The 27,526-nt window shown below is 39.5% G+C and overlaps 2 protein-coding genes across 8 annotated transcripts; both read right to left on the minus strand.

The window, feature by feature from the left end:
• Window positions 1–8,120: 8,120 nt before the first annotated feature.
• LOC143413623 (tripartite motif-containing protein 16-like) lies at window positions 8,121–10,469 on the minus strand. Its single transcript, XM_076876897.1, has one exon. The coding sequence runs from the start codon at window positions 10,250–10,252 to the stop codon at window positions 8,591–8,593; it is 1,662 nt and encodes a 553-aa protein (XP_076733012.1). The 5' UTR covers window positions 10,253–10,469; the 3' UTR covers window positions 8,121–8,590.
• Window positions 10,470–17,005: 6,536 nt separating this feature from the next.
• On the minus strand, window positions 17,006–26,702 carry LOC112430094 (serine/threonine-protein kinase pim-1-like). Of its 7 annotated transcripts, XM_076876619.1 has the most exons (12): window positions 26,516–26,702; window positions 25,675–25,695; window positions 24,186–24,259; window positions 23,066–23,191; window positions 21,787–22,023; window positions 21,536–21,661; window positions 21,318–21,412; window positions 21,132–21,179; window positions 20,829–21,047; window positions 20,559–20,739; window positions 20,302–20,472; window positions 17,006–20,212 (listed from the first exon to the last, which is right to left on the minus strand). In XM_076876619.1, exons 4-12 carry the CDS (start codon window positions 23,082–23,084, stop codon window positions 20,121–20,123), a joined length of 1,188 nt encoding a protein of 395 aa, XP_076732734.1. In that variant the 5' UTR covers window positions 23,085–23,191; window positions 24,186–24,259; window positions 25,675–25,695; window positions 26,516–26,702; the 3' UTR covers window positions 17,006–20,120. The 7 variants fall into 7 exon arrangements, 6 of the variants coding, with proteins under 6 accessions (XP_076732734.1, XP_076732736.1, XP_076732735.1 ...); XM_076876621.1 differs by lacking the exon at window positions 25,675–25,695; XM_076876620.1 differs by lacking the exon at window positions 26,516–26,702 and having other exon boundaries at window positions 23,066–23,245; window positions 25,675–25,904.
• Between the last annotated feature and the right edge of the window lie 824 nt (window positions 26,703–27,526).

A 27,526-nucleotide genomic window follows, 5' to 3' on the forward strand; every position in this document is an offset into this window, starting at 1 on the left:
TTCTTCATGGTGCAAATATATAGTAGACTCAGGAGTTTAACTCAGTTTTCTTGGCTTTTGTTTATCGTTTCATTTAAAATCTTAATGGGTAAAGATCATCATAATTACATATGAAATTATATGTACAAATTATATGTTCCATTACACTATTAACAGCACAGATTATACAGCAAACATCAGATTCATGGATGGAGCCAGAGGCTAAATGACTGTTCAGTCCTCTTTAGGAAACGATCTTCATATGACGACAAACACGACAACAATCAGCTGTCAAACTGTACAAGAAGTTCACAGTAATGTAAAAGAAGTTATATCACTTTATTTTTAAACGTACGCACTCAGGGTCAGGACTGAAGACACTGATCGAGAAAATACTCTAAATATAAATATTCACCTAAACATTCAAAATTATTCAATTGCATGAAAAGAAATATGAACTCTCTACAATACTGGCTTCTGATTGGTTGAAAAAGCAGGCGCTGAACTTCAGAAGAGCTAAATCTGCAAAACTGTGTAAAACCAGAGTGGATGCTGCCCTCTGACCTTTCAGAAGTACGATCTTTTTATGAAGACACAGAGGCAGAGTTATTATTCATCACTTTAAAGATGATATTCGTTATCTGTTCTTCACTCGTTGTCTAGTAAAGTCCAGAGAATGAGACACATGATTTCAAAACATACAGCTGCATGTTAGAGATCACAGAGTTCTTCAGTCTTATGAGAACTCATGGAGACTAAATGTCAGACACATCAACAGTAAATGTCGTTCCTCCCCCCGTGAGTTTGTGTCCTCCACACTTGTTTACACAAACATCTGAGGTTTGAACAGTGTGCAAAACCACATGTTACAAAGCTGCTGAGCTACTGAATACTGGAATATTTCATTCAATATCACCATCTGACCAAAGGACAAACACAGAGAGGATTAGAGCGCCAAACTTTGTTTCAAACTGTTTCAGATTTTAGAGGCAAAAAGCAGAATTTCTACCTGGACAAAGAAATCAAAGCAGGAGAAAAACAAGCTTTTTACATTTATTCAAAGGCATTATGTGAATGTACTCTGAGCCACAGCCTCCTAAAGTAAAGACATTTTATCATCTAAACCAGACAGAGTCATGTTTTCAGCAGTGTCTGTATCCTCCATATAGACCATGCCATGGTCCACCTAGGGTGTCCAGGTGTCTGACTTTATGTGGGACTACACAGCGCTCAGTCCTTGTTTGCCTGTGCCACACACACATTGAGCCAATGTCTAGTTTTTTTATTGACTCTAGTTTCTGTCGATCGGTAGGCCCACAAAAAAACCCTGTACAGGAAGTAGATTTCATCTCTCTGATAAAAGGAGTTCTAATCCCTGATCCTATGAGTCTGAGCCAGTAGATGATATTGATATGATCATATTTATGCCTTTGTTGTTTCACAAAGGGTTAAAAACATTCACAGGTTGGACTGTGGTTCTCCTTTTAGCGTCTCTGCTGGAATTTTAACTGTGAACCTCTTAGATCCAAACTTCTGAACTGCTCATCTCACAGAGGACAAAAGGGAAGAACTCCGAATCTCTTCTTCACCTCACTTTTATACCTGCTCACCCTTTCTCCCCCCTTCCCTCACTGGACGTCACATCTTCACACTTGGGCCAATCAGGTTGTTGACATTTGATCATCTGATGTGCACCCACACCTCATCTCTCTCTCTCTCTCTGACTCACAAGATTTAACACAAAGTTTAAACTTTAAAATCACTTCATTACATTTTCTTTGTTATTCTTAACACAGAAAATTCACATTCAAAAACTTAACACAGAATAAAACAGAGTAGCCAGTAGTGGGACATGGTTCCAGCAACTCTGATGGTGACGGCCCGTTTGAAGCTGAAGCTCCGGCACGTGTGTCAAAAAATCAACACACTGCTTCAGAAACGCTGTGCTGAGGCTTGGTTTGACTGAACAGAGTCACGTGATCAATGACGTCTGAAGCTTCATTCAGCACGTCACTGCTTCAGTACCTGATTCAAAGATTTATTGAAATCATTGGTGGGATTTGTGCCGTGTTTTGGTGGTTTTGTGTGAGCGAATCAGTGTGTGACATAATTATAGACATGGAGCCAGGAAGAGAGGACGCTCTGCCTGTTCCTGAATAAAAACCAGTTCATCAGCATTTCTGCTCCCAGGTCTAAAATGTACATAAGAAATATGATGTACACATAATTATAATGATATAACTTATAGTATATTATATATAAACGTACCAGTCTGCTGGTTAATTACATGATCAGGTGGAAGCAGTGACCTCACAACCTCCTATAAGCTTTAAGTTAAGGTTACTTTATTTATACCCACAGGTAAATTTGCTTTACAGAACAATGATAGCATTTGGCCTCCCTTCACAAACACACACACCTAATGAAACCTGACAAAACACATATTTAGTAATTAAACAAAGTGAATCAAATCAAAAACAATTCTTATTGAGTTCAGTGACAGCAGCAGGGACAAAGCTGTTTTTATAATGCTTTGTCCTGCATCTTGGAACTAGAAACCTCCGTCCTGAAGAAAGAAGCTAAATCCACCCCGTAGAGGATGGGAACCATTTTTAAGGATTGATTAAGCCATCTGTGGTACCTGTTTAGAGTACAGGGAGTCTAAACAGGCCTGTGACTCATCTATCAGACGACTGGACCATCTCACTCACTAATTCAGTCAATTTTTCTCTGTGACAGAGGTCTGACTGAACCATGGCACCAAACAAAAAGATAAAACAGACTCAATAAAAGAACAAGAAAACAAAGTTAAAATCTTTCGCTCAATGTGGAAATGAGCAAGTTTCCTGAGGCAGTAAAGGCACTGGTGACCCTTTTTACAGACCGATTTGCAATAAAAGTTCAGTTTTTCATTGATTATGGTCCCAAGATATTTATATGATTGCACTTGCTCTATTTTCTGACCTTTAATTAAAGTGACTCTGTGCCCATTTAGTTGTTTCCTAAAATCAATAACCATATCTTTTGTTTTAGATATGTTCAATTGGAGATAAGACTCCTCCCACCACTGAACAAACTAATCAATGATTGGACCGTGGTGAGTTTCACCCTCTTTCAGTAAGCTGACAATAACAAAGTCATCTGTAAATTTAATGATGGCCCTGTTTTCATATCTGCTCTGACACATGTTTGTAAAGAGAATGAATAATAAGGGCGATAAGAGACCCTGGAGGAGAAGCTGTGGAGGAGAACACTGGGTCAGACAGAACCCCATTTATTCTCACTCTTTGTGACCTGTCAGTTAAAAGATCTAAAATCCAGCAAACCAGGTTTTTCCTGATTTCAAACTCTTCTAAAAGTCTTTTCATTAAAATATGGGGCTGTATTGTATTAAAATCAGAAGATAAATCAATGAAAAGAAGTCTTGCAAAAGTCCCTTTACTCTCTACATGTTTAAGAATCAGATTTAGTCCAAAGCGCGTCCTGCACTCCTCTGTTGGGCCTGTACGCAAACTGCATTGGATCCAGCTGATATTCAATCTCTTCCATAATCACATTTCTGAGGATTTTTTCAAAGACTTTCATGACAACTCAGGTGAGGCAACAGGCCTGAAGTCATTCAGGACGTTTGGACGACTAGATTTAGGGACATGAACGACGACAGCTTCCTTCCAAAGCGAGGGCACATTTTGTATTTGAAAGGATTTATTGAAAATAAGCTGAAATTTAGGACTGAGCTCTTTAGCACAAGATTTAATTAGGCGGCACTAATGTTATCAGGGCCCTGGCTCTTGTTCACATTAACTGTATGAAAGGCCTTTTGGACATCGCTGAGTTCAGTGATGAAGTGTTGAGTATCTTTCAGTTTCTGTTTCAGTTCAGAAGAACTAAAACGAGCATCAAGCATATTCAAATCTCTGTCTGGCTTAAAACCGTCTACAATGATCTGACTGCTGCTCTGGGGATTTTGAAACCCTGATATGGTTTTCATACAAGTCCAGGCAGACCCAAAATTTTTTGCAGCAAATTTTCTTTCAAGAAGGTTTTTGTAGATCTGTTTTGCTTTCAAGAGCTGGATTTTCAAGTCTTTGGTGACTGCCTGAAAGTCAGTAACAGCCCCCTCTTTTAAAGCCTGTCTCTTTTTCCTTGAACAGGATTTGATGCATTTGGTGACCCATGGCTTATTGTTAGGGTACACTTTAGCACGCTTAAGGGGTATAATCATGTCTTTACAAAAACTGCATATGAGCTAACATCCACCAAAGCATCAAGACTGAATAAAAACTTCCCAATCTGTAAATTTAAAACATTCCTGCAAGGTAAGCACAGATTCTTCTGACCACATGATTGATTGATGATAACATAATTTTTTCACCCCCCAAAAATTCATGTTCAAAGCAACATATCAGCCCGATATCACACAGAACTGTCACATGACATCAAACACGAGCTGTCAGCTCTGCAGAGTGGGCAATCATAATGAAGCAGTTCATTATAAGCTGCAGACTCAAGCTGCTCTTCATATATTTGTCCACCAGATGTCACCAAAGAGGACTGTGATGAAAGCTTCGAGTAATGAACCGTTTTTCATTACAAGCTCGGCCAACTGACTACAATCTACAATAAACTAATATGGCTTTTCAATCCTCTCTTCAATCACTTGGTACCACCAGGAACCTTTAAATGGGCACTCAAGCTGCCTGGAGACTGTTTTGTCGTGCACATCAGAGAAACCACAGGTAAGTGTCACAGGCTGGGTCTCTGACCCAGCGCTCTGAGTTCATGTTTGTATTTGTCTCATTTTGTTATGTGATTAGTTTTGTGTCATTTCCTATCTGTCTTTAGTTTGGGCAGTTATTGTTTATTGTTCCTCTGGTTTTCTATGTTTTGGGTTCTTGTATTATTCATCACGCATTAGGTTTGTTAAGTTTGTGTTCTCATGTTTTAGTTTTAGTATTTCCTGTTTTATTCTGACAATGTCATGTGTTCTTTGTTCATTGTATTTAGCTTTCCTCTCCTGGTCCTGTCATTAGGTTTATGTCTGTCAGCTGTTTTTCCCCCATGTGTCGCCACTTCCCCTGATCACCTCATGTCTGTATTTAAGCCTTTTGTTTTCTTCATGCCATTGTTGGTTCGTCTGTTTATCTCACCAGAGTTACAGTTATAGCCTGTTATTTTTCCACCTCAGTCATAGTTATAGTTTTTTGGTCTTAGTACCTTTAGTGTTTTTGTTTCTTAGTGTTTTGCCTGTTTGCTTTGGTCTCTTGGTTCATTCCCTGCCGTCATCGCAATAAAGGTTCACTTTTCTGTTAATCATTACAATTCCTCGTCATCATCTGCTTTTGGGTCCTGTTTCCACATACATCGGCGCACCCCGCCGTGACAGTAAGACAATCTTATCCAAAAGGTCAGTGTAACAGTATTGTTTTCCACCAGCTTAACCAAACTTCCCACACTAACTGGAATTTCTTTTCCCAGGCAAACATTAAACAGCAGCAGCTGGAAAACTGGAAAACCTAAAGCCAAATAATCAATAAAACATAACAAACTTTTGTATGAGTGAGTATTGATAAACTGAGCATAATTAAACCTCAGTGAAACCACATATAAGTTCTGGTAACTGGCACATATTTATGTTTAATATGTTGTTTTATATTTTGATCAGTTTCAGGTGTTTGTGCGACTGTGTTAACCATCAGTAAAACCACATATAAATCACACTTCTGTGTTTAACAATTACAACACTTGATGCTGTTTTTCTGATTCAGGATTATGTGTGTAATGAGTTGGCCACACAGTTCTTATCTTTCTGCTTCAGACACACACAAAACTGCCGAGGTTGAAGCTTCAGTCTCTTTCTACCCCAGGTCTCACCACATTTCCAAAATGTAAACTCTGAGTCTCATAAGAAATGTGGTTCAAAAAGATGTGCTGATCTATGAATGCATCCTTACTGAAAGCTAAAGATGTCCAGCAGACAAAAACAGCAGCTGAATGAACAGTTATCATGAGCGAGTGTACAAACACTATCACAGGAAATAACAGAAATAAACTGTAGTTTCCATTTATACCTGTAGTATTTTTTCAGCTCCATGTCATCTTCCAATATGTCAAAATATGATTTCATTGTATCTTAAACAAATACAAACTTCTTTCTTCCCCCCAGAGAGCCAACAGTTTACTATCAGAACTGAGGCTGATCATTAACAGGGAGCAGCAGGTAACAAGGTCATCAGCAGTGGAGGAAAGTATGGAAGTAATACTCAGCTTCATATTTGAAGATACTCGAGTATCTTAGCTGCAGGTCTGGAACAATGGTTTTATTTCCTTTCCCATTAAACATCTCACACAGCCCCTCATCTGTGACCCTTAGCAAACCCACTGGATATCTACCTGAACATAAAGGAGATCAGATCAGTTCCATCTAGACCAGCTGTAACAGGAAAATGCTGCTTACACTTTGAAGCATCACTTTCAGTTTGTCATATAAGACAATATATCAGATTGAGGCATTATTTTCCTGCAGTGAGTAAATCTACTTTGTACTTTACTCTTTTCTTTTAGGTAAAGGCTCTAAACAGTACTTGTACACTGTGGAAATCCCATAAGAACGTCTCCTGAACTCTGAAAAATAACAAAACAAAGACTAAAAGGAGGTCATGGGTGCTGATGATGATGCTGATGATGATGAGGAGTAGCATGCATTTAAAAAGTGACTGATGTCCTAGAATACAACAGAACAGTGTCTCTACAAACTTATGAAAACATGACAGTCTTGCATTAGTTTGTATTCTTATGATTTCAAAAAACGAGGGAAAAATCTCCTTGAAATGCACAATTCCTTTTTGTTATTTCTTAGTGTGTGACGTATTTTATTGGCTTTATGATTGGTGCAAACAGTTTCCTGATTCATAATGGAAATAGATTTTAGACACAGGAGGAACACGCAGTGATCAGCAGGAGCAGCTTGGAGTCCAGTCTTCTTCACACTGAGGAGGAACATATATGCAGGAACAGTTGTCATAACTGTTACAACCACCAGATGGCGAAAGAGTCCCACTGCAACTTTAAGCCATGAAGGATGTGTCTTGATGTTTGTTTGTGATAAATCTGCTTTATGTGAGTCTTTTTCAGAAAGTAACAGTAATATGTCTGATTATATGTCTTTAATCAGTAAAGTCTCGCTTTGCTAGAAATCAATAAATAAATAAATAATTGTAAACATGCAGCTGTATGTTAGAAGTCAAAGGGTCCTTAAGTCTTCTGTAAATTGACGGGGATCAAATGAAGGACACAAGTATCTGTTCGTACTCTAATAAATGCTGCTTTAATATCCAACAGACTATTTTCCTTCCTCATCAGCAGTAAACAGCTCGACTGCGTCTGTGCATTTGTGTCCTCCATACTTGTTTCCACAGACATCTCAGGCTTGATGCCACGATGCAGTGCAGAAACCTGACAACCCTCTGACTCATGTTCAAATGTTCAAGGACATTTCTCAGGATCATGTATGACCCCTTTTTGACATTTGGACTTTCATTGATAATATTTGTGTTTCTGAGTCATTTTTGTGGAGACTTCTGTCCAACGTAGTGTCCAAATGAAGCCTGAAGCTTTTCTTCACCCTCTTGTCAGATGGTCAGCAACAAAACTCTGTTCCAACCAATGTCTGATAAGAGATGAGACACAGCAGCTGAGCAAATGATCATTTCATGCTGAAGACATCCTCAGACAGAATTAAATACATACATAAACACAGCCTGGTGCCAATAACACAGCTAATGACACTGCTGTATCACTGGCTTTACTGATTAAAGACCATATCTGAAGGAAATCTTTGAACACAACAGAAAGTGACCTTTTAAACCTGCCACACTGATGCTGCATTCAAGGACCATTAAAAACATTTTAAAGGACTTAAGAACATGAAGAAAATGTGACTTGTTTCTCTGTAATGAAGCTGTTTTAGTGAAGAAAGTTGAAAGGTCACAGAGCGACTGCTGAATCTTCTGCTCTAAACATGAACTCTGAACTTTGTGATGCTTCAGGAGGAAAACTGCTTCAGTTATTCTCTCAGATTAGTTTCATATTTTCTGCATCAGATTTGAGTGAGATCCTGGAATGAAGACAGAAGAAAAGACTTTGTTCAAAGTTTGATTTATAGTCAAACCTTCCAGTTTATTCACACAATAAAACATCAACACAATATATGAATTCATTCATTAAAATCACAGTTTTTCCTCATTTGTTTGATGATTTTGACAAAAACCAAACACAAACACACACACATGGTCTGCCATACTCATAAAGAGAAATGTCGACATTTTTCAAGACAAATATTCCAGAAACATTTAGAGGATAGAGAAGTTTACATTTTCATGTGGAGAAATATTTTAGTAAATCAAAATGATGATGAGCAGTGATAGCCTCCATAAACAGTCACAGGAAAGATCTCCTTTAAAAACTGAGAAACATCAAGAGAACAACTAGAAGATGTGGAGGTACCACCCATAATGTTTGACTGACAGCTGATCTCTGTGCAGAAATGATGGAGAGAAAATAAAATGAAACTAAAATACAGATTTAAACCCACAATATGAAAGACTTCAGTCTATTTGAGCTTAATCAACTCAGCAGTGGCTCCATAATTATAAGGCAACAGTCCAGCATAGAGCGGCTGAGTGAATGTGGTCTGGACTCTGTGGAGGAGAGTCATGGTTTCAGAGACGCTGTAGAAGGACAAAATACCTGCTCTGTGATCCAGGTACACTCCTACTCTGGAGGAACGAGGACCTGAGACACGAGTTTGGATGTTGTTGTGCCAAAATGTATAAATGTTGTTGTAAAAATTTAATGACCAAGATTTGTCATTATGTCCAAATACACATTCACTCCCTGCTCTGCTGATATTCTTGTAAGCGACTGCCACACGAACTCCTTCCCCTCTCCACTCCACCTCCCAGTAACAACGTCCAGTCAGACTCTCTCTACTCAGGACCTGCCACCATCTAGTGAATCTGTCTGGATGATCAGAATAAGACTGTTGTTGTTTCACTGCTGTTGCTTTTCTGTTCCCCTCTGATAATAACAGCTGTGTGTTTGCTGTGTTTGGATCCAGTGTGATTTCACATGAATATTTTAAGAATCCAGCTCTGGTCTTTGGCTCTGCTTGTGGATCTGACAGTAAAACATCCACTTCAGTGACTGTCAGTGAGATGTTTGTCCATTCCTCTCTCAGAATGTCCTGTAGTTTATCTCTAACCTCTGACACAGCTGCTGTCACATCCTCAAAGTAGCTCAGAGGACGGATATTGATGCTGGATGAGTCTGTAGACTCACTGAGTGCTGACAGTGAGGGGTAGTTGTGTAGAAACTGGATGTGATCCTCTGTGTGTGAGAGCTGCTTCAGCTCAGCATCTTTCCTCTTCAGCTCAGTGATCTCCTGCTCCAGCTTCTCCTGAAGCTCTTTGACTCGACTCACTTCAGTTTCCTGCTGGGATCTGATCTGCTGCTTCACATCAGAGCTTCTTTTCTGGATGAGATGGATCAGCTCAGTGAAGATCTTCTCACTGTGCTCCACTGTTTGATCAGCAGACTGATTGATGGCCTCCACCTCCTGTTGAAGCAGCTTCACATCTTTCTCTCTGTCCTGGATTCTCTGCTGGATGTTTTGTCGACTCACCTCCAGCTCTCTCTGCCTCTCAGTCCTTTCTGCTGCAGCTGAGACTGTGTCGTGGCCTTTATGTTCATCCACAGAGCAGAGATAACAGATACTCTGCTGATCAGTACGGCAGAACATCTTCATCACCTCATCATGACGAGAGCAGATGTTCTCCTGGAGCTTCTTGGAGGGCTCCACCAGCTTGTGTTTCTTGAATGTAGGTGAATCATAATGAGGCTGAAGGTGTTTCTCACAGTAAGATGCCAGACAGACTAAACAGGACTTGAAGGCTTTCATTTTTCTTCCAGTGCAGAAATCACAGGCCACATCTTCAGGTCCAGCATAGCAGTGATCAGCAGGAGCAACTTGGAGTCCAGTCTTCTTCAGCTCCTCCACTAAATCTGCTAACATGGTGTTTTTCTCCAGGACAGGCCTCGCTGTGAAAGTCCTCCGGCACTGAGGGCAGCTGTAGATTTTCTTCTTTTCCTCTTCATCCCAGAAGCTTTTAATACAGTTCATGCAGTAGCTGTGTCCACAGGGAATAGTCACCGGATCCTTCAGTAGATCCAAACAGACTGAACAGCAGAATTTTGTTTGATCCATTTGATTCATGTGCTGTGCCGTTTCACCGTCTCTCAGTGACTGTCAGACAGTTTCACTTCCTCTGAACAGAAACAACCTCTGTGCTCTGAAGGGAAACAGATCTCTGCTCTTGTTCACCTCCTACAGGAAATGAGGCTCACCAGCAACTGCATTTACACCATGTTGTTTAGACCCATCCTGATACAGACACATCTGTGAAGGGAGGCACTAAAGAAATATTCTTACAGAGCGACCAAGAGCCAATCACATGATGCTGGGTGTGGTATGTTTGGTTACAACATGCAGTAACAAGTCTGACCCAGTTAAAGTTTAATAGTTTAACTTTACGTGGATGTTTGAAATGGAAGTTTTATAGGACTCTCTGTTTAATTGTTGTTTTGTTTGGAGCGATGGTTCATTTATTTAAATATTGATGATAATTTGATATATTTGATTATTTATTACTGGTGCAAACAATTCATTTCTTCATGGTGCAAATATATAGTAGACTCAGGAGTTTAACTCAGTTTTCTTGGCCTTTGTTTATCGTTTCATTTAAAATCTTAATGGGTAAAGATCATCATAATTACATATGAAATTATATTTACAAATTATATGTTCCATTACACTTTTAACAGCACAGAATATACAGCAAACATCAGATTCATGGATGGAGCCAGAGGCTAAATGACTGTTCAGTCCTCTTTAGGAAACGATCTTCATATGACGACAAACACGACAACAATCAGCTGTCAAACTGTACAAGAAGTTCACAGTAATGTAAAAGAAGTTATATCACTTTATTTTTAAACGTACGCACTCAGGGTCAGGACTGAAGACACTGATCGAGAAAATACTCTAAATATAAATATTCACCTAAACATTCAAAATTATTCAATTGCATGAAAAGAAATATGAACTCTCTACAATACTGGCTTCTGATTGGTTGAAAAAGCAGGTGCTGAACTTCAGAAGAGCTAAACCTGCAAAACTGTGTAAACCCAGAGTGGATGCTGCCCTCTGACCTTTCAGAAGTACGATCTTTTTATGAAGACACAGAGGCAGAGTTATTATTCATCACTTTAAAGATGATATTCGTTACATGTTCTTCACTCATTGTCTAGTAAAGTCCAGAGAATGAGACACATGATTTGAAAACATACAGCTGCATGTTAGAGATCACAGAGTTCTTCAGTCTTATGAGAACTCATGGAGACTAAATGTCAGACACATGAACAGTAAATGTCGTTCCTCCCCCCGTCAGTTTGTGTCCTCCACACTTGTTTACACAAACATCTGAGGTTTGAACAGTGTGCAAAACCACATGTTACAAAGCTGCTGAGCTACTGAATACTGGAATATTTCATTCAATATCACCATCTGACCAAAGGACAAACACAGAGAGGATTAGAGCGCCAAACTTTGTTTCAAACTGTTTCAGATTTTAGAGGCAAAAAGCAGAATTTCTACCTGGACAAAGAAATCAAAGCAGGAGCAAAACAAGCTTTTTACATTTATTCAAAGGCATTATGTGAATGTACTCTGAGCCACAGCCTCCTAAAGTAAAGACATTTGATCATCTAAACCAGACAGAGTCATGTTTTCAGCAGTGTCTGTATCCTCCATATAGACCATGCCATGGTCCACCTAGGGTGACCAGGTGTCTGACTTTATGTGGGACTACACAGCGCTCAGTCCTTGTTTGCCTGTGCCACACACACATTGAGCCAATGTCCAGTTTTTTTATTGACTCTAGTTTCTGTCGATCGGTAGGCCCACAAAAAAACCCTGTACAGGAAGTAGATTTCATCTCTCTGATAAAAGGAGTTCTAATCCCTGATCCTATGAGTCTGAGCCAGTAGATAATATTGATATGATCATATTTATGCCTTTGTTGTTTCACAAAGGGTTAAAAACATTCACAGGTTGGACTGTGGTTCTCCTTTTAGCGTCTCTGCTGGAATTTTAACTGTGAACCTCTTAGATCCAAACTTCTGAACTGCTCATCTCACAGAGGACAAAAGGGAAGAACCCCAAATCTCTTCTTCACCTCACTTTTATACCTGCTCACCCTTTCTCCCCCCTTCCCTCAGTGGACATCACATCCAGGGGCGGATCTAGAGAAATTTTCTTAGGGTGGCAAAGAAATCAAATGGGTGGCAAAATCAAAGCATTTTTTTTCCAAACACATATGCAGGTGGTTACATATGGTTGAAATGATTCAAATGCAGTAAGTATACACGTTTTTCATATAAATATATAACTTAATTATTGTCTGTAGCCCACATAATTACACACTTTAGTTACATAAAACATGTGAGTTTTGATCTATGTACTGTATAGCCTGTATAATAATTAAATATATAGCCCAATAAGTGTAAAATCCAGAAAGCTACACAACATGGGGCGGTTCATTTACAAACACAAGTCTTACTTAAGTTTCACACTTTTTTTTTTGTTAGAAAACAATCACATTGTTACAGCTTAAATTGCACAAAATGTCAGGAGTCTGCACTGTCATGAACAAAAATTTAAACCTAATTTTTCATCATTTGTTGGATTAACCCAGTGAGGTCTGAAATACAACCGGACATTTCTGACTCCTTTTGAGTTTACGTTTGTATTTCACCCTCAAATTTTTTATTTTATTTTTTCCCCCTTGCCTTGTTTGGTATCATTCTTTTTTAGCTCAACTGAATTTAGTTGTTTTTTTTCACTGACATACTGCATTAGTGTTACTGATCTGAAATCACACAAAGAACTTAAAATCCTAGTAGTATTTTTTTTACTGTAAAAAAAAAAAAACATAGACATGTTGATTAAATTTTTATAACTTGAAATGCAAATATAATATAATTGTACATTTTGTAAACATATACAACTATTTATCTAAAAATGCAGCCAATACACCTGCCGAGTTTTTAAATTTTGTACAACCATTTAAAGATATTACTAAAACTAAAATGAGAGAACAATCAGGCTTCGTAATAAAATGCCACACAAATGATGTGTGCCAGTAAAAAAAAAAGTTTGTCCACCAAAAGACAGAGGAGAAGAGCACAGGGATAAACCTGCAGGCCTGACAACAGGTGATGTATCACTCTGCTGGTTTGCTACTTAGTGACAGTTTTTACATTGCAAATGTGCCTTTGTGTTCATTAGTGCCCTCACTGACACACAAAGCAAAACGACTACACAACAGAACAACTACACAAGACAACACAACACACTAAGTATACACTCCACACTAAACGTCACAAATCTCCCACATCTAAAAACTCTCTCTCTCTCTCACTCGTTCTGTCTCGCTGCCGTTACCGTCACTCCCAAAACTTTTCCCTCTTCCTAAACAACCAAATCTCAGTGTTGACTTTTTTTTAATTGGTCGACATGGTACATTTTTCCACTGATAGGAAAGAGGTGGCTTTTTTCCTTTCTTTACTGTTTTCGTGCTGTCGTTAAAACGCTTAAAACACACACACACAAACGTGACGACAGTATTTAGAAAAAAGCGTGGCTTATATATATTATCATAACTCTGGATTTACTGGCCTGTAATTAAAATTTATAAACTTTGAAGTCCGAACTTTCAATGTGGGCTGAAATAGAGACTCCGTGTGGCTGCAGCTTTTTGCTAACTTAAATCAGTCATGTGATTTGGAGGTGCAGCGTGTCCGTGGACCACGGAGGGTTAATAACACTCATCTTCCTTCCATTTACAGAGTCTAACATCCAACCACCTGTGTAAAATCCGAAATTCCCATGGTGTTGTTCAAAATGTGCTCTGGCACAATCATAAGCATGCTTGCTACTGAAAATAAGAAAAAAGCCCTCCTGCTATGGGCTGAACCATTTGTTAATGGTGGAGGGGGGGAACACTATCCAATATATTCAGTTTTAGCATTTATATTCACTGTTGACTGTAACTATGCTCAAACTGCTAATGCTATCTTATTTTAATAAACAACACTGTCATATGCAAAACTGGGGTGGCACTTGGGGTGGCAAGGGATCATTTTAGGGTGGCACTTTCCACCCCATGCTATTCTTCTAGATCCGCCCCTGGTCACATCTTCACAATTGGGCCAATCAGGTTGTAGACATTTAATCATCTGATGTCCACCCACACCTCATCTCTCTCTCTCTCTCTCTCTCTCTGACTTACAAGATTTAACACAAAGTTTAAACTTTAAAATCACTTCATTACATTTTCTTTGTTATTCTTAACACAGAAAATTCACATTCAAAAACTTAACACAGAATAAAACAGAGTAGCCAGTAGTGGGACATGGTTCCAGCAACTCTGATGGTGACGGCCCGTTTGAAGCTGAAGCTCCGGCACGTGTGTCAAAAAATCAACACACTGCTTCAGAAACGCTGTGCTGAGGCTTGGTTTGACTGAACAGAGTCACGTGATCAATGACGACTGAAGCTTCATTCAGCACGTCACTGCTTCAGTACCTGATTCAATGATTTATAAGGAATTGAAGCATTGGTGGGATTTGTGCCGTGTTTTGGTGGTTTTGTGAGAGCGAATCAGTGTGTGACATAATTATAGACATGGAGCCAGGAAGAGAGGACGCTCTGCCTGTTCCTCAATAAAAACCAGTTCATCAGCATTTCTGCTCCCAGGTCTAAAATGTACATAAGAAATATGATGTACACATAATTATAATGATATAACTTATAGTATATTATATATAAACGTGCCAGTCTGCTGGTTAATTACATAATCAGGTGGAGGCAGTGACCTCACAGCACAATACTCACAACTATTATAATATTGTGCTTTACATTGTTATATTTAGTGTATTTTTATTACTAACAAACTACAAGAAGTCACAAGCAACAGCAGAACACACCATGGCACATGTTTACACAAGAACGTTTTATTCATCTAAATTATTTATTATTAAAATCGACATAACAGAATTTTTTTCACGTAAAACAAATACATGTTCAAAGCACCATATCAGCCCGATATCAGACACAACTATCACGTGACATTAAAGAGAAGCTGTCAGTTCATCTCTGCAGAGTGGGCAATCATAATGAAGCAGTTCATTACAAGCTGTAGATTCAAGCTGCGCTTCATAGTTTTGTCCACCAGATGTCACCAAACAGGACTGTGTTGAAAAGCTTCGAGTAATGAACCGTTTTTCAATCCAAGCTTCAGAAAGCTTCATTTGGACATCAGAGGCCGTCTGATGTTAACTGGCAGCCCTTTATAGACTGCTGCTAATTTACCCTGAAGCCAAACCACTATCTGGGGTTACATACTGAACTAAGCTACACGCACATTTCACACACAATCAAGAGAAATCACAGGTAAGACAATCGTATCCAAAATTCTTGTCTGCAAGCAAAATACAATAACATAAGAACAAGCAAAATATAAGAACGGGTAAATCTGAGGATTATAAACAAACATTCAATAAAACATAACAAACTTTTGTATGAGTTAAATATCAATATTAAAACCACCCATGTGTGTTTATATGGTTAAGTAATGAAGACGACCCTCATTATACCCTCACACACACACACACACACACACACACACACACTGGTTAACTTAAACATATTTATTTTTAATTATTTAATTTATTTTCAACATGGCAGTATTGAGAAACTGAGCATAATTAAACCTCAGTGAAACTGCATATAAGTTCTGGTAATTGGCACATATTTATGTTTAATATGTTGTTTTAAATTTTGATCATTTTAGCTGTTTGTGCAACTGTGTTAAACATTTTTTTTCAAGATGGCAGCACAGACACAGGCAACGTCTGCTTCCTCTCCCAACAAAACAGTGTTCACGTCTTTGTTTTGCTCTTTTTCTTGTTTTTTTTTTTCTTTTTACAATGCTCATACAGTTGTGAGCTCCTCAAACTTTTCAGTCACGGAAGCGTTACGAATCACTCAGGAACTGTTGACTGCTTCGGTGGCATCTACCATCAGGGACCAAGGCAGTACTCCAGGAGGATTTCACAAAGCTTCAGCGAGCGTTTCACCTCTCATTCAAGAAGCTTCTTCAGTTCAGAATTTCTTCAGTTCTCTGAAGAAATTCTGAACTGAAGAAGCTTCTCAGATGAGAGGTGAAACATCTTCAAGAAACTTAAAGAAGTCCAGATGCTTTTCTTTCCAAGCTCCTTAGACTGTAGTTAAACTTCACACACTGGACTTGTCAGTCACACATCCTTTGCCAGTAGGCATTCCCAGAATGATCTTTCCCCTTCTGACGCTTAGAATGACCAAATATGTGCAAAATGGACAATTCAACATGCCACCATGTCAGTCTTTTATTAAATATGACATGAAACAAATGACTGAGCCATTAAATTTGTCACAAAGGTGTTCACCTAATTCCAGGCAAATGGAATAGACTTCTATGGGACCATAAGTCTTTTTGCACTTTGACATTTGTTTTACTTCTCAGATCTGTAACCTATAACTTTTATACTGTATGTGTTTTGATCATAGGAGTCTACGGGGACTTACTTACTTTTAGCACGTTTAGCAGTTGATGTTGGCTTCTTTTTCAGTACTGGAGCTTCCTGCTCATTGAAGACTTTTCTAAAAGGAAATGCTTAATCCAAAATGGCGTTTTAAGGGCTTGGATTAATGTCAATTTCAGCAAATATTCTTTCTTATGTTAAAAGAACATGGATCTCTGTCAGTGATAACTTCTGACTTTATAACTCAAATTTTAAGAGAGAGCTTCACTGCTAAGCTCTCATCTGTGTGGGTGTCACGGTTCACTTGAGGACTCACACGCAGGACTCAGAGGCACAGTCAGTATTTATTACAGTTCCACCAGGTGTATATACAAACAGTGCAGGGGATAGTGCTATATACAAAGCGGTGACAGGGAAAAGGCTCCGGGGAAATCCAGGTAGGGAAAAGACACTTGCTCCTCTCCAAACACTCACACAAAAAGGGAATCCGCTCGGGGAATGCAGAGTCGGGTCCAGGGGATCTATGTACAGAAGGAAACACACGTTAGAGGTTTTGCACAGGGAAGCAAAAGAGAACTTGCTCAGAGCCGGGCTGCACTGACGCGAGTCACACACAACGATCCAGTGATGAGTAGAAGCCACTCCCTGGCTTAAATGCTGGCTGCACTGATGAGGCCCAGGTGTTTCCTCTTCAGAGGGGCGTGGGCCGAGGGCGTGAACCCACCATGAGTTCCGCCCTGGCGAGAGAGCGAGAGAGAGAACACTACTAGTCAGCGGCCTGCTGATCCCCTGGCCGTGACAGTGGGGTTCAAATCCCTTATTCAGATTAAGATTTTATGTGACATTACATTGGCAAAAATTAAATTTACTTGAATAATGTGAGTATTGGAGTAAGTACTTGCGTAATTTTTGAATAACTTTAATTTTGTAATGTGCATATTTTATGAATAATGATGTTTCAATACTTTAATCTACTGAATAAGTAAGAATTAGACTTAATAATCTTTTTACTTTAAAAAGGGAAATTGTGTACAATCTTTTATTCTCCAGAATGCACATAATAAAAATGTTTTGGGGAATGTATATGCTTTTTAAAAACCAATTGCTTCTTACCTGATGCATGCTATAACTTTCAGCAAAACTGAACTAAAATTTGTTAACAAGCTTACCAAATAAGAAATGTTTTGTGAATTTTCTTTGCAGAGCGACTGGAAAGCCGGCTGTTATCAAAGCCCACATGCCCTAAAAAGGAGGGCGCGCTGGCCAGTAATGAGTTCATCACTAAGTTTAAGATAAGAGTTGATCAGAATAGAGGCGATGATGAAAGTCTGGAGCATCAGTTGGAGGCTGCCAACCTGTCTGATGAATCGTTCGAGGCCCAGACAGAAGTCAACGGACAAATATGATCACAGACATTTTAAACACGCGAGTTGAGAGTTAAGGGGGAAAAATATTGTAATAAGCATATATTTGAATTGCACACTAAGATATAAAGTGATGGCAGCGAGCACAGTGTTGCAGGATTTAATTAAAAACACATCTGACTAAGACCAACTGAAATTTAGAGTTGTGTATAATAAAGTTTATTCATGATTAATAAAACAAATCTGTAATATTTTTCTTTCTCTTTTGTCCATTTGAATCTCGCTACAGCTTAAATAAAAGAAAAGAATGTGTTTGGAATAAATTAAACTCTATTCTCTCTCTTTCTTTCTTTCTTTTTTTCTTGGTGGGTTTTCATTTGCAATCAAACGCAACATTATACAATTATATAGTATAGTAAGAAATATCCTTTAACTTCATTTAGTATTTTAATTTTTGTTTTTATCGTTTCCCCTTCAGTTTGTGCTTATAACATGTTCTAATCTGACATATTATGCAGTAAATTATTTTTGCAATAACTTAACAGGCCATTGTGGGAGCCAACATTCACTTATCAAAGACATATTTGTATATTCTGTGGGCTGCTTTATGGTTGTGTCATTTAGAAACATAAGCCACAACAGACTTCCACCGGAGAGTACTTAAAAATGTATTTTTATGTAAAGATATTTTAATTAACTACTATATTAAGAGAGAACCTATTGTTACATGGATGAATTGTACAAACTGTAGAGAAATAAGTTTAAGCGTGCAACTTTTTATTCATTTTTAACTGTATTAATGTTTTTATGTTGATACAGCCGCCTCATATCTGTTTCCTCAGTGTTTTTTAAACCATGTACTCCATCTATGAGTGAGAACATGAATAAATTCCTTTCCAAATTTGTAGTTCTTTTTTCCAACTGTTTTGAGTATATATGTAACATTTCTTTACACACAAATGCAGGTATTCTTTTGCACCAAGACGTTAAAGAAATGCTAAGAAAAAATGAAAATACTACGTTGCAACCTGTGTCTATCTATCTATCTATATATATATATATATTCGTACCCTTTTTTCATCATCTAGTTTCCTGTGCCAGATCTTCTACTGATCCACTGAGGCAGACGTAAAAAAACATGAACTAAAGCATATTTCTGTATATAAACAGGACTTTAAATCTTTATCAACAGCTACTTTAGAGGAAATTCTTCAATAAACTGCAACCAAAGGCTCAACTCAGAGGACAAAATCCAACCTGTTATAAATAGTGTGACAGCAAACTTTCTCTTGTGTAAAGTTACAAATAGGAGTAATTATCCACAGGAGCTTTTATACATAATGAAGTTATAATTCGTCCTGTAGAAATTGTACATTTAAGCTATATAGTTCCCGCTGTGATAACTCTGCTATGAATGCCTCTTATTAACTTTTATGCTTTTACAACCCACTATGAGCAAACACTCAGCAACAGTGGGAAGGAAGAACTCCCTTCTTGAAGGAAAAAACCTCTGGTAGAACCAGGAAATCTGTCTAAACTAGTTGGGGGTTAGAGCAACAGATGCAAGTCTTCAGATCATTTGCAGTGTGACTGTCTTTGTGCACACTTTAACCTCATTCAGTTTTCTTATTTGTCAAAATGCACCATGGGTAAAAACAAAACAAAACAAAATAGTAATGAAGGAGAATCCTCAGCAAAGATGAATTAAACAAGTTTTATTTTGATCAAATTTTACTTTAAGTAAAACACATCTTTATTTGATGACTTTAATGTCATCAAATAAAGACAGTTTTGATGGAGCTCCTGACCCAGCCCAAGCTCTCTATGAAGACGAGGAAAAACTCCCCAGGGGGCCAGATCGATGGGAAGAAACCTCGGGAAAGCCCATTCAAAGAGAGATCCCCTTTCCTGGGATGGCTGGGGGGGTTACAGGAACTCCAAAAAAGCTAAATTTTTATTTATTTATTTTTTAAGATTGACCCATTCTATCTATTCCTGTCCAACAGAAAAAAGGAAGGAAGTTACTACAACGTATCATACTTATATGATAAGGTGTGAATTGTGTGTTTGTGTGTGTTATCTTAGCCAGGGGTGAAGCTGGAGCTCCTCCAGTGTTGGGCGCTTCTCCGGGACTAAAGCTAAACATGCGTCCAAGAAATCCCGGCATTCTTGAAAGAAAGAAAAGATCAAAAAGATGAAGATGATAGTTCTAGTGATCCAAGGCATCAGTGAATCTGGAAGTGTGAAGTTTTCTTACCTGTGGACAGACGCTTTTTGATGCTCAGTTGCTTTGTGAGGAACCTCGCGGTACTAAAGTATCGTGCATGAAGCGCTTCATACAACACCACTCCCATTTGCCACACCGTGGTGGGTCCACACCTGTAGCAGCTCCTAATGTACCACTCGGGAGGGATGTGAAGAGGAGTGCCTAACAAACAGACACAATTGCAATTTCTTCTAAAACAAAAGACACAAATTGTTACATCTGTGAAAAGCAGGAGCAGAATATGTTACCATAGAAGATGCGATACAGAGATCGCTGCTTAACAAAGCAGCTCAGTCCAAAGTCAATGATGCGAACTCGAGGCACATCTGAGCCGGTCTCAATCAGAATGTTTGGTCCCTTGATGTCCCGATGAAAGATGTGTTTATCCTCAAGTTCCTTTACAGCATCAACTAGTTGCTTCAGAATGACCTGGAAAAGATGAAAAACACAATAATGAGTTAATGCTTTTCTGCCTTGATTGAATGCTGTACAGTCTAAGGCTCTCCCAGTCAACCTACCTTGGCCTTGTCCTCTGTCAAAGTTCTTCCATGTTCTGCTTTGTATTTTTGCAGGTCCACAGCAGGGACAGGTCTCTCCAGCACCAGGATCAGCTCTTTGCCAAGGTCGAACCACTCCAGCAAGGACACAGGTGCAGATATTCCCACTGACCCTTCTGCTTCACCTGCAAGTTTAACCATAATGGCCACTTCCACTGAGAGCTTCTTCCCGCTTTCATCCTGAAATGTTACAACAAAGTGGATGATGAGGAACGCCGCATTCAATCCAGTAATGTAAAACTGATTCAAGTGTTGGACGCTTACCGCCACTTTGCAGTAGACTTTATTTTTGGGAATGTGTTTGATGGCAACCTAGAAGACACAGAGCATTGGTGAGCATTTCCTCAGTATGACATAATGAAAGGTGGAAACACAGCAGACGTCTCAGTTTACGATATTATCCATTATCTGCGTTACTGCCTGTCTTACTACCATCATCTGAACACTTACTGGAAAACGATCTTCTATCCGGTAGCCAGCAAACACTGCTCCGCAGCCTCCTTCTCCGAGCTGGTGCTCCTCCACATATCTGGCTTGGAATTCACCTGAACAGACAAAACAACAAATCTTGTTTTATTACAGCTGTGACACAAATTACTCTCCTCTGTAGCCTAAATGTTCCTTTTGCCCTTCCCCTGAATATAAAACCCAAGCTGCTTGCTACTTACGTTTTTGGTCTGCCACTGATTTTTTGTCCTGGTCCACATTCCTTTTTTTTTTCTTGGGTGACTCTCTGTTGTCTCCCGTGGCCTTTCTTTTGCCATGTTTTGCGCACACCTGTTTGTTGTTCAAGTCTGGAGATGTGGAAAACACCAAAAGCACATCAGCTCACTGGATGATAGACACAAACACTAAACACTAATATCTTAAACCTAGCAACCACACTTAATCTACCCCCTTATTCAACTAATTAGCCTACCTTTACCAGAGTCCAACAAGGAGGATACTTGCTCCTTGTCACCGCTCATATGGTGGAGAAGTTTAGCCTTCTTTGCTTTCTTTGTTGTGCCCTCTTCATCTTGCACAACCTTGCGCTTCACTCCTTTGACCACATCTGAGCTGGTGGAAGGACCAGCCTGCTCAGCGACCCTCCTCCTTTTTATTGGGGTCTTCTTTTCAGGACTGGCCTTTCTTTTAGCAGTCCTGCTCTTACAATCTATAAACGACAACAACACAGTGGTGAAAAAGAGTCCCCGACATCAGGACTGGAAGCAGTTTGGCAAAGAATTTGAAATTGCTTTTGCTTAAATTATCACAAGTTTATTCTTGGGATAAAAAAAACTGACCAGTGTGAATTGATACTAGGTTTACTAAGTCTTACATCTTGATGACACTTGTTGGTCTGTTTTCACTGCTCAGTCCAAGAATAAACCTGTCACATTATTTTACCAAAAGACAAAGTGCCCCAGTAACCTTTCTTTGATTAGACATCTTGTATTAAAGCTATTTTCAATCAAACATATGATTCAATTGCTCTAAAAACGATTCACACAGTGTCAACGTTTCTAGGATTTGGATTTTACCAGGATTTGATTTTATTATTTTACTTACCTTGATCTCCTGGATCTTTCTTATCTGCCTCAGTCGTAACTTTTCTTGTTTCCTTTTTCATTTTAATTTTTTGAGAACTTTTAAAATAGAAAATGTCACCTTAATGAGTGAATAGTCCTTCAAATGTCTGGATGCTTGACTTTTCTAACTAAGCTGTATAAGTCAGTTCTGTAAGTGAGCTTTAAAAGTCAACTCCGGAGACTATGGCAACACAACATAAGAAGCTTGCCTTTTAGTGACATCACTGACTGCCAGTAAAAGTGTTCCAAGTAGTTTAAAGAAAAACACTCTGGCAGACAAAGCCATAATATTTCATATAATTCAGTAATTTCACATTAAACTTTCTTTCATTATCCTTTCATTATTTGTTTAAAGACTTGATGTGTGGATGCTACTATGAAGACTTCTAGTTGAGCAAACACTAATAAACACTGACTAGTTTATCTGAGATAAAATATAACTGACTGCAGCCTTTATTCCATGTGTTTTGTCTGTGAATGCCCCCATGTACACATGTAACCTCCACCCACTGCAACACCAATAATGTCCCGGGGCAAAGCGGGGTTTGGTGAACCAGGAGCTGTGCGCAGCCCGTGTCCACCAAAGCCTGGTGTATACCCCCTTGACACCTTATTAGGATGCTGTACCTCCATGACTGCCTGGCATGCTCTGCTCCTTCTGCCCTGGCAATCAGATGATCCTCAGCCAGGGTGGCTTGCTGGTCAATGGCAGGGAACCCCTCGGGTGGGCCACTTTGTCCAGCAAACCAATGACTGTAGAAAACATGGATGATCTAACAGTTCTCCAAAAGTACATAAAGTACTTACCTAAAAAGCAGTTAATGTCATGGTTGCATTTATTTATTGTTATTACATTGTTTTACAGCAGCTAATTAAAAACCATCATCTTAACTACATGTTTTGTTTTTTTGTTCTTTGTTGTTGTTGTTGTTGTTTTGCAGTTGTCCTGTAGGTGATGGTGTAGCACAGAGACTGAACTAGTGGCTAGCTAACATAAGAAGGATGTACTTGAAATGTACTGTACTTGAAACTTGCATCTCATCTTTGCAGCGTTCACTTTGAAGAGAATGTCTTTACCAAGGACTCACAGGTTAAGTAACTTTACAATTGTCATATTACAATATATAATTTTAGAGCATGATTACAGCTCTGCCATCTTGATTGAAAACTAAATACATCTGGAATACGAACAGCTGATCGGATCGGCAAAGCGTGTTTCTGGAATATTATGTTTTTGTTACTGCAAGCGCTTTTTATGCAATTTTTGCAAAGCTATATGTGGAAGGAAACCGTGACCTAGGACAAGCTGATGGCATAAGATGTAAGTACAACTCCTCTGGTTTCATATGCAAAAAAATTATTGCGCTAGCTTACGCGGTTCCCGGTTCGACAGGGATTTAAAAATAGTTACGCAAAACAGAGCGTGCCCGCTCCGACCGGCTTTAAAGAGTTAAACATGTAACAATCGAATTGCATCTTTCCATTGCCAGCCATCTCATTTTGTACAAATCCAGTCAACTCTTCCAAGTTTGTGTATTTTTTAAACCCTTACAAGAATTGAAATGTGTCCCAAATATCTGTATCCCATCAGAGGCAAGTTTCTTAAAGGAGAGGTAGTAGCTGCTCCACCATAGGACCAGTAGGACCTCCAGCACACAATGAACACTTAATTAACGTTAACACATTTATTAAAACACAATTTTAAACAATAACCCTTTTCTTTTAGTGTGTTTCAATTTGTTCCTACCGCTCCATTGGAACAGTGTACTATCCAGTAACAGCATCCAGCTGGCAGAAGCATACACCTGCAGCAAGGAGAATCTACCAGGCAGGATAGCGCAGCGGAGTCATCAGATGAGGATGATCATGAAGTGGTTCATCCAGCAGGAACAGGATACCAAAAGGGGAGGGAAAAAACACAGAAAGCATAGTCATGACTAACTCAGTGTCACTAACAGCTCATCTAGCAGTCTTAACATCATAAAGGTACAGGCTGGTCCATATAAAAAATATTAACAGAAAAAATAAATGCTGTTAACCAAATTTTCTTAGGCAAAAGCACATAATCTTGATATTTGACCTTGTATCAGCCGCCATATTGGAAAGGTAGCCAGGTTTCCTTAGCTGCTAGCTTGCTAACAGTCTGCTATCCAGCCCGGTAATAACTTCATTCACGTATTTTACAACATTTAGCTTTCTTCCTTAACAAAAACATCGCAGTTGTGGATTTGAATCTCGCTGCAACATAATAAGACCCAGAACATTCAATTTGAACATGTGCTGCAAGCTAACTCCCCAGAGGAGTTCATGCAATGGCCAATGCCTGTCGGATTCGGCTCATGACTTCTCTGTCTAACAACACATTAAAACATCAGTTTCAAGTACAAATGTTTCATAAACTTATCTACAGCGGCTCATATTAAATGTACCCAAGTTTCCAGCTGGCAGTGGGCACAAGAACAACACTCCTCATCAGATCAAGGGAGGAAAAGAAAATTCTAGAGCTGGGCTGGGTGGCTGCTATGTAGGGTTGCCAACTCCCTGAAAAATAAATAAGAGACACCTCGTGGCCAGGGCCGGGCAACCCAGTTCACCCTTCCCAGTGTGGTGAATTTTGTAGCTCTTTTTTTGTGTGTGAAATTATTTTTTAACCATTTGACTTGAATTTGATTTAAGCAGATGCATATTCTTTGTGATATGACCATATGGGAAACAAATGATCATTTAGCCATTTATTTTTTAGCTCAAAATGACAACATTAACACAATAAAACAGGTCTCTTTCTTAAACAGAAGCCTGTCATGCTTAACTTTTGAGAATATAAGTAAATCTTTCTTTAAAAGAACTCTGTCCTGCTTAACTTAAAATTATATAAATTAATAGAAAACAATAGAACGAAAAATATTCTTGTAACAGTGCACATATAGTGCATTTAGTACAATTGGCTTCAGTTGAGGTATTATTTCAGCTTTTCTAATGCTAATCAGCTGCTCCTGTTTGTAAACCCACTTGTTCCCATGATTACACATCATAACTCATCATCATCATTAATCTATGTATTACTTTTATGTATTAGTCATCTATTTGTTGTAATCATCTATCCTTGCAGTTGTTTATTACACAAAATAAATTATATTATCACACTTCTGGCCACATAGCGCTGATATTCACTGCACATGCCCATATTAACCTTAACCAGAGGGTTTGAAAAAACAAACAAACCAGTGTTTACATACCATATCTGCTTCTGCCGTGGCCTGGTGGACAAAAAATTGGTTAAGGGTTCCCCGAGCTTTCACGCCCCTAATGTTCTTCATGTGCCCACCACTAGAAGCATGCCTATGGAAAAAGTGCGCCGGCACACCACAGTGCAGTGTGCTTTATAGGTGTTATCGTGCATTTTCCCAGCCAGGTGTTTTCCTTTTCCCATTCCTCCCTGTACTTTTGCAGCCTTTTTTTTCTTTGTCTGAACAAACAAACATTGCTGCGCTAATGCTGGGCTTACACTGTGCGATTTTTGGCCCATTTTGAGCCGACTTTTGAGTCGTGCGACCGATTTGGCGATCGGCCCGATTTGGGCCTTCATCGTGCATCGTGTAGTATACGTGGGGTAACGAGAAGCGATTAACACCTCACGACCAGCTCCCGATATCAATCGCTCGTGAGCCGCTAACACTGCTCACGCGCAAACACGTAAACGTCGGTGAAAAAGATGGAGCAGCACGGCTGTGCAGCGTGTGAACTGGACACAAGCGATGGAGGCACAACTTGTAGAACTTTGGAAAGCTCATCCGAGCCTTTTCGATGTGGCATCACAAAATTATCACGACCACAACAACCGTGAAAATAGTTGGATTTACATTGCTGCTCAATCACAGCTGCCTGATCATGTTTTTCATTAGCAATTTAGCAAAGTTGATGTTGGTGGTGTGCGTGTCTGTGTGAGTGAAAGACAGAGCGAGCGAGCGAGCGACAGATTTTCTGTTATAACCTTCATTTTATGGACGCACAGTGTGAGCGCTCAGGTCGCATCAGAGCATCGGGCGGTATAGTGTGAGACCCTGCATCGTGACCTACCAACTTCTAACCCCTGCGCGTCAATCGTGCAGTTTGAGCAGGAGCTGAATAACGTGACTGAAAAAATCGCACAGTGTCTGCCCAGCTTTACTGCCTAGGTGTACTGTCGTCCGAGACTTGCACCGCAGTGTCGGCGTTTGTTCCCCTGTTGGCCATGCTTGTTGTTGTGGTCATCTGTTGTCTTCCGGTATTTTCTCCGTAAGCGACCTTTCCTCGACCAATGGGATGAGCGGTAATCTGAATTGTCATACTCGAATTGTCATAAGTGTGCTGTCAGCTCATTGGTCACAAAGCAGGAGAGGGGCTGGGAATTATGTTTTCAAACAAAGCGTTAATTCCATTAACATTTATAGACTACTTTTGATTCTCACTGTATTACGGGACAAAGTGCGTCCCTTATTAGCTCAATACGGGACGTGTACTTTTGTTTCTAAATACGGGACCATTCCGTTTTTTAAGGGACGGTTGGAAACCCTATCTGCATCACAGGTGACTCCACTCATCCGTCCAACACCTTCTTCAGTTTGCTGCCATCAGGAAGGAGACTGAACAGCCTTCGGGCCAGAACCAGCAGACTGAGCGACAGCTTCATCCATCAGGCTGTCAGGATGCTGAATTCAATGTGCCTTTAATACCATCCGGCCCTGTATGCTTCAGGAAAAACTGAACAGGATGGAGGTGGACCCCTGCCTGGTGGCTTGGATCTCCAACTACCTCACCGACAGGCCACAGTACGTCAGGCTGAAGGACATCGCGTCTGACATTGTGGTCAGCAGCACAGGAGCACCACAGGGAACTGTGCTGTCCCCTCTTCTCTTCACCCTGTACACCTCTGACTTCTGCTACAACTCTGAATTATGCCATATTCAGAAGTTTGCAGATGACACAGCCATCATGGGGTGTATCTGGGATGATCAGGAAGAGGAGTACAGAAGTCTGGTGAGGAACTTTGTCGCATGGAGTCACACAAACCACCTGCAACTCAACACCTCAAAGACCAAGGAACTGGTT

Source organism: Maylandia zebra, linkage group LG18 (genome assembly GCF_041146795.1).
Source record: "Maylandia zebra isolate NMK-2024a linkage group LG18, Mzebra_GT3a, whole genome shotgun sequence".
Classification (NCBI taxonomy): domain Eukaryota; kingdom Metazoa; phylum Chordata; class Actinopteri; order Cichliformes; family Cichlidae; genus Maylandia; species Maylandia zebra.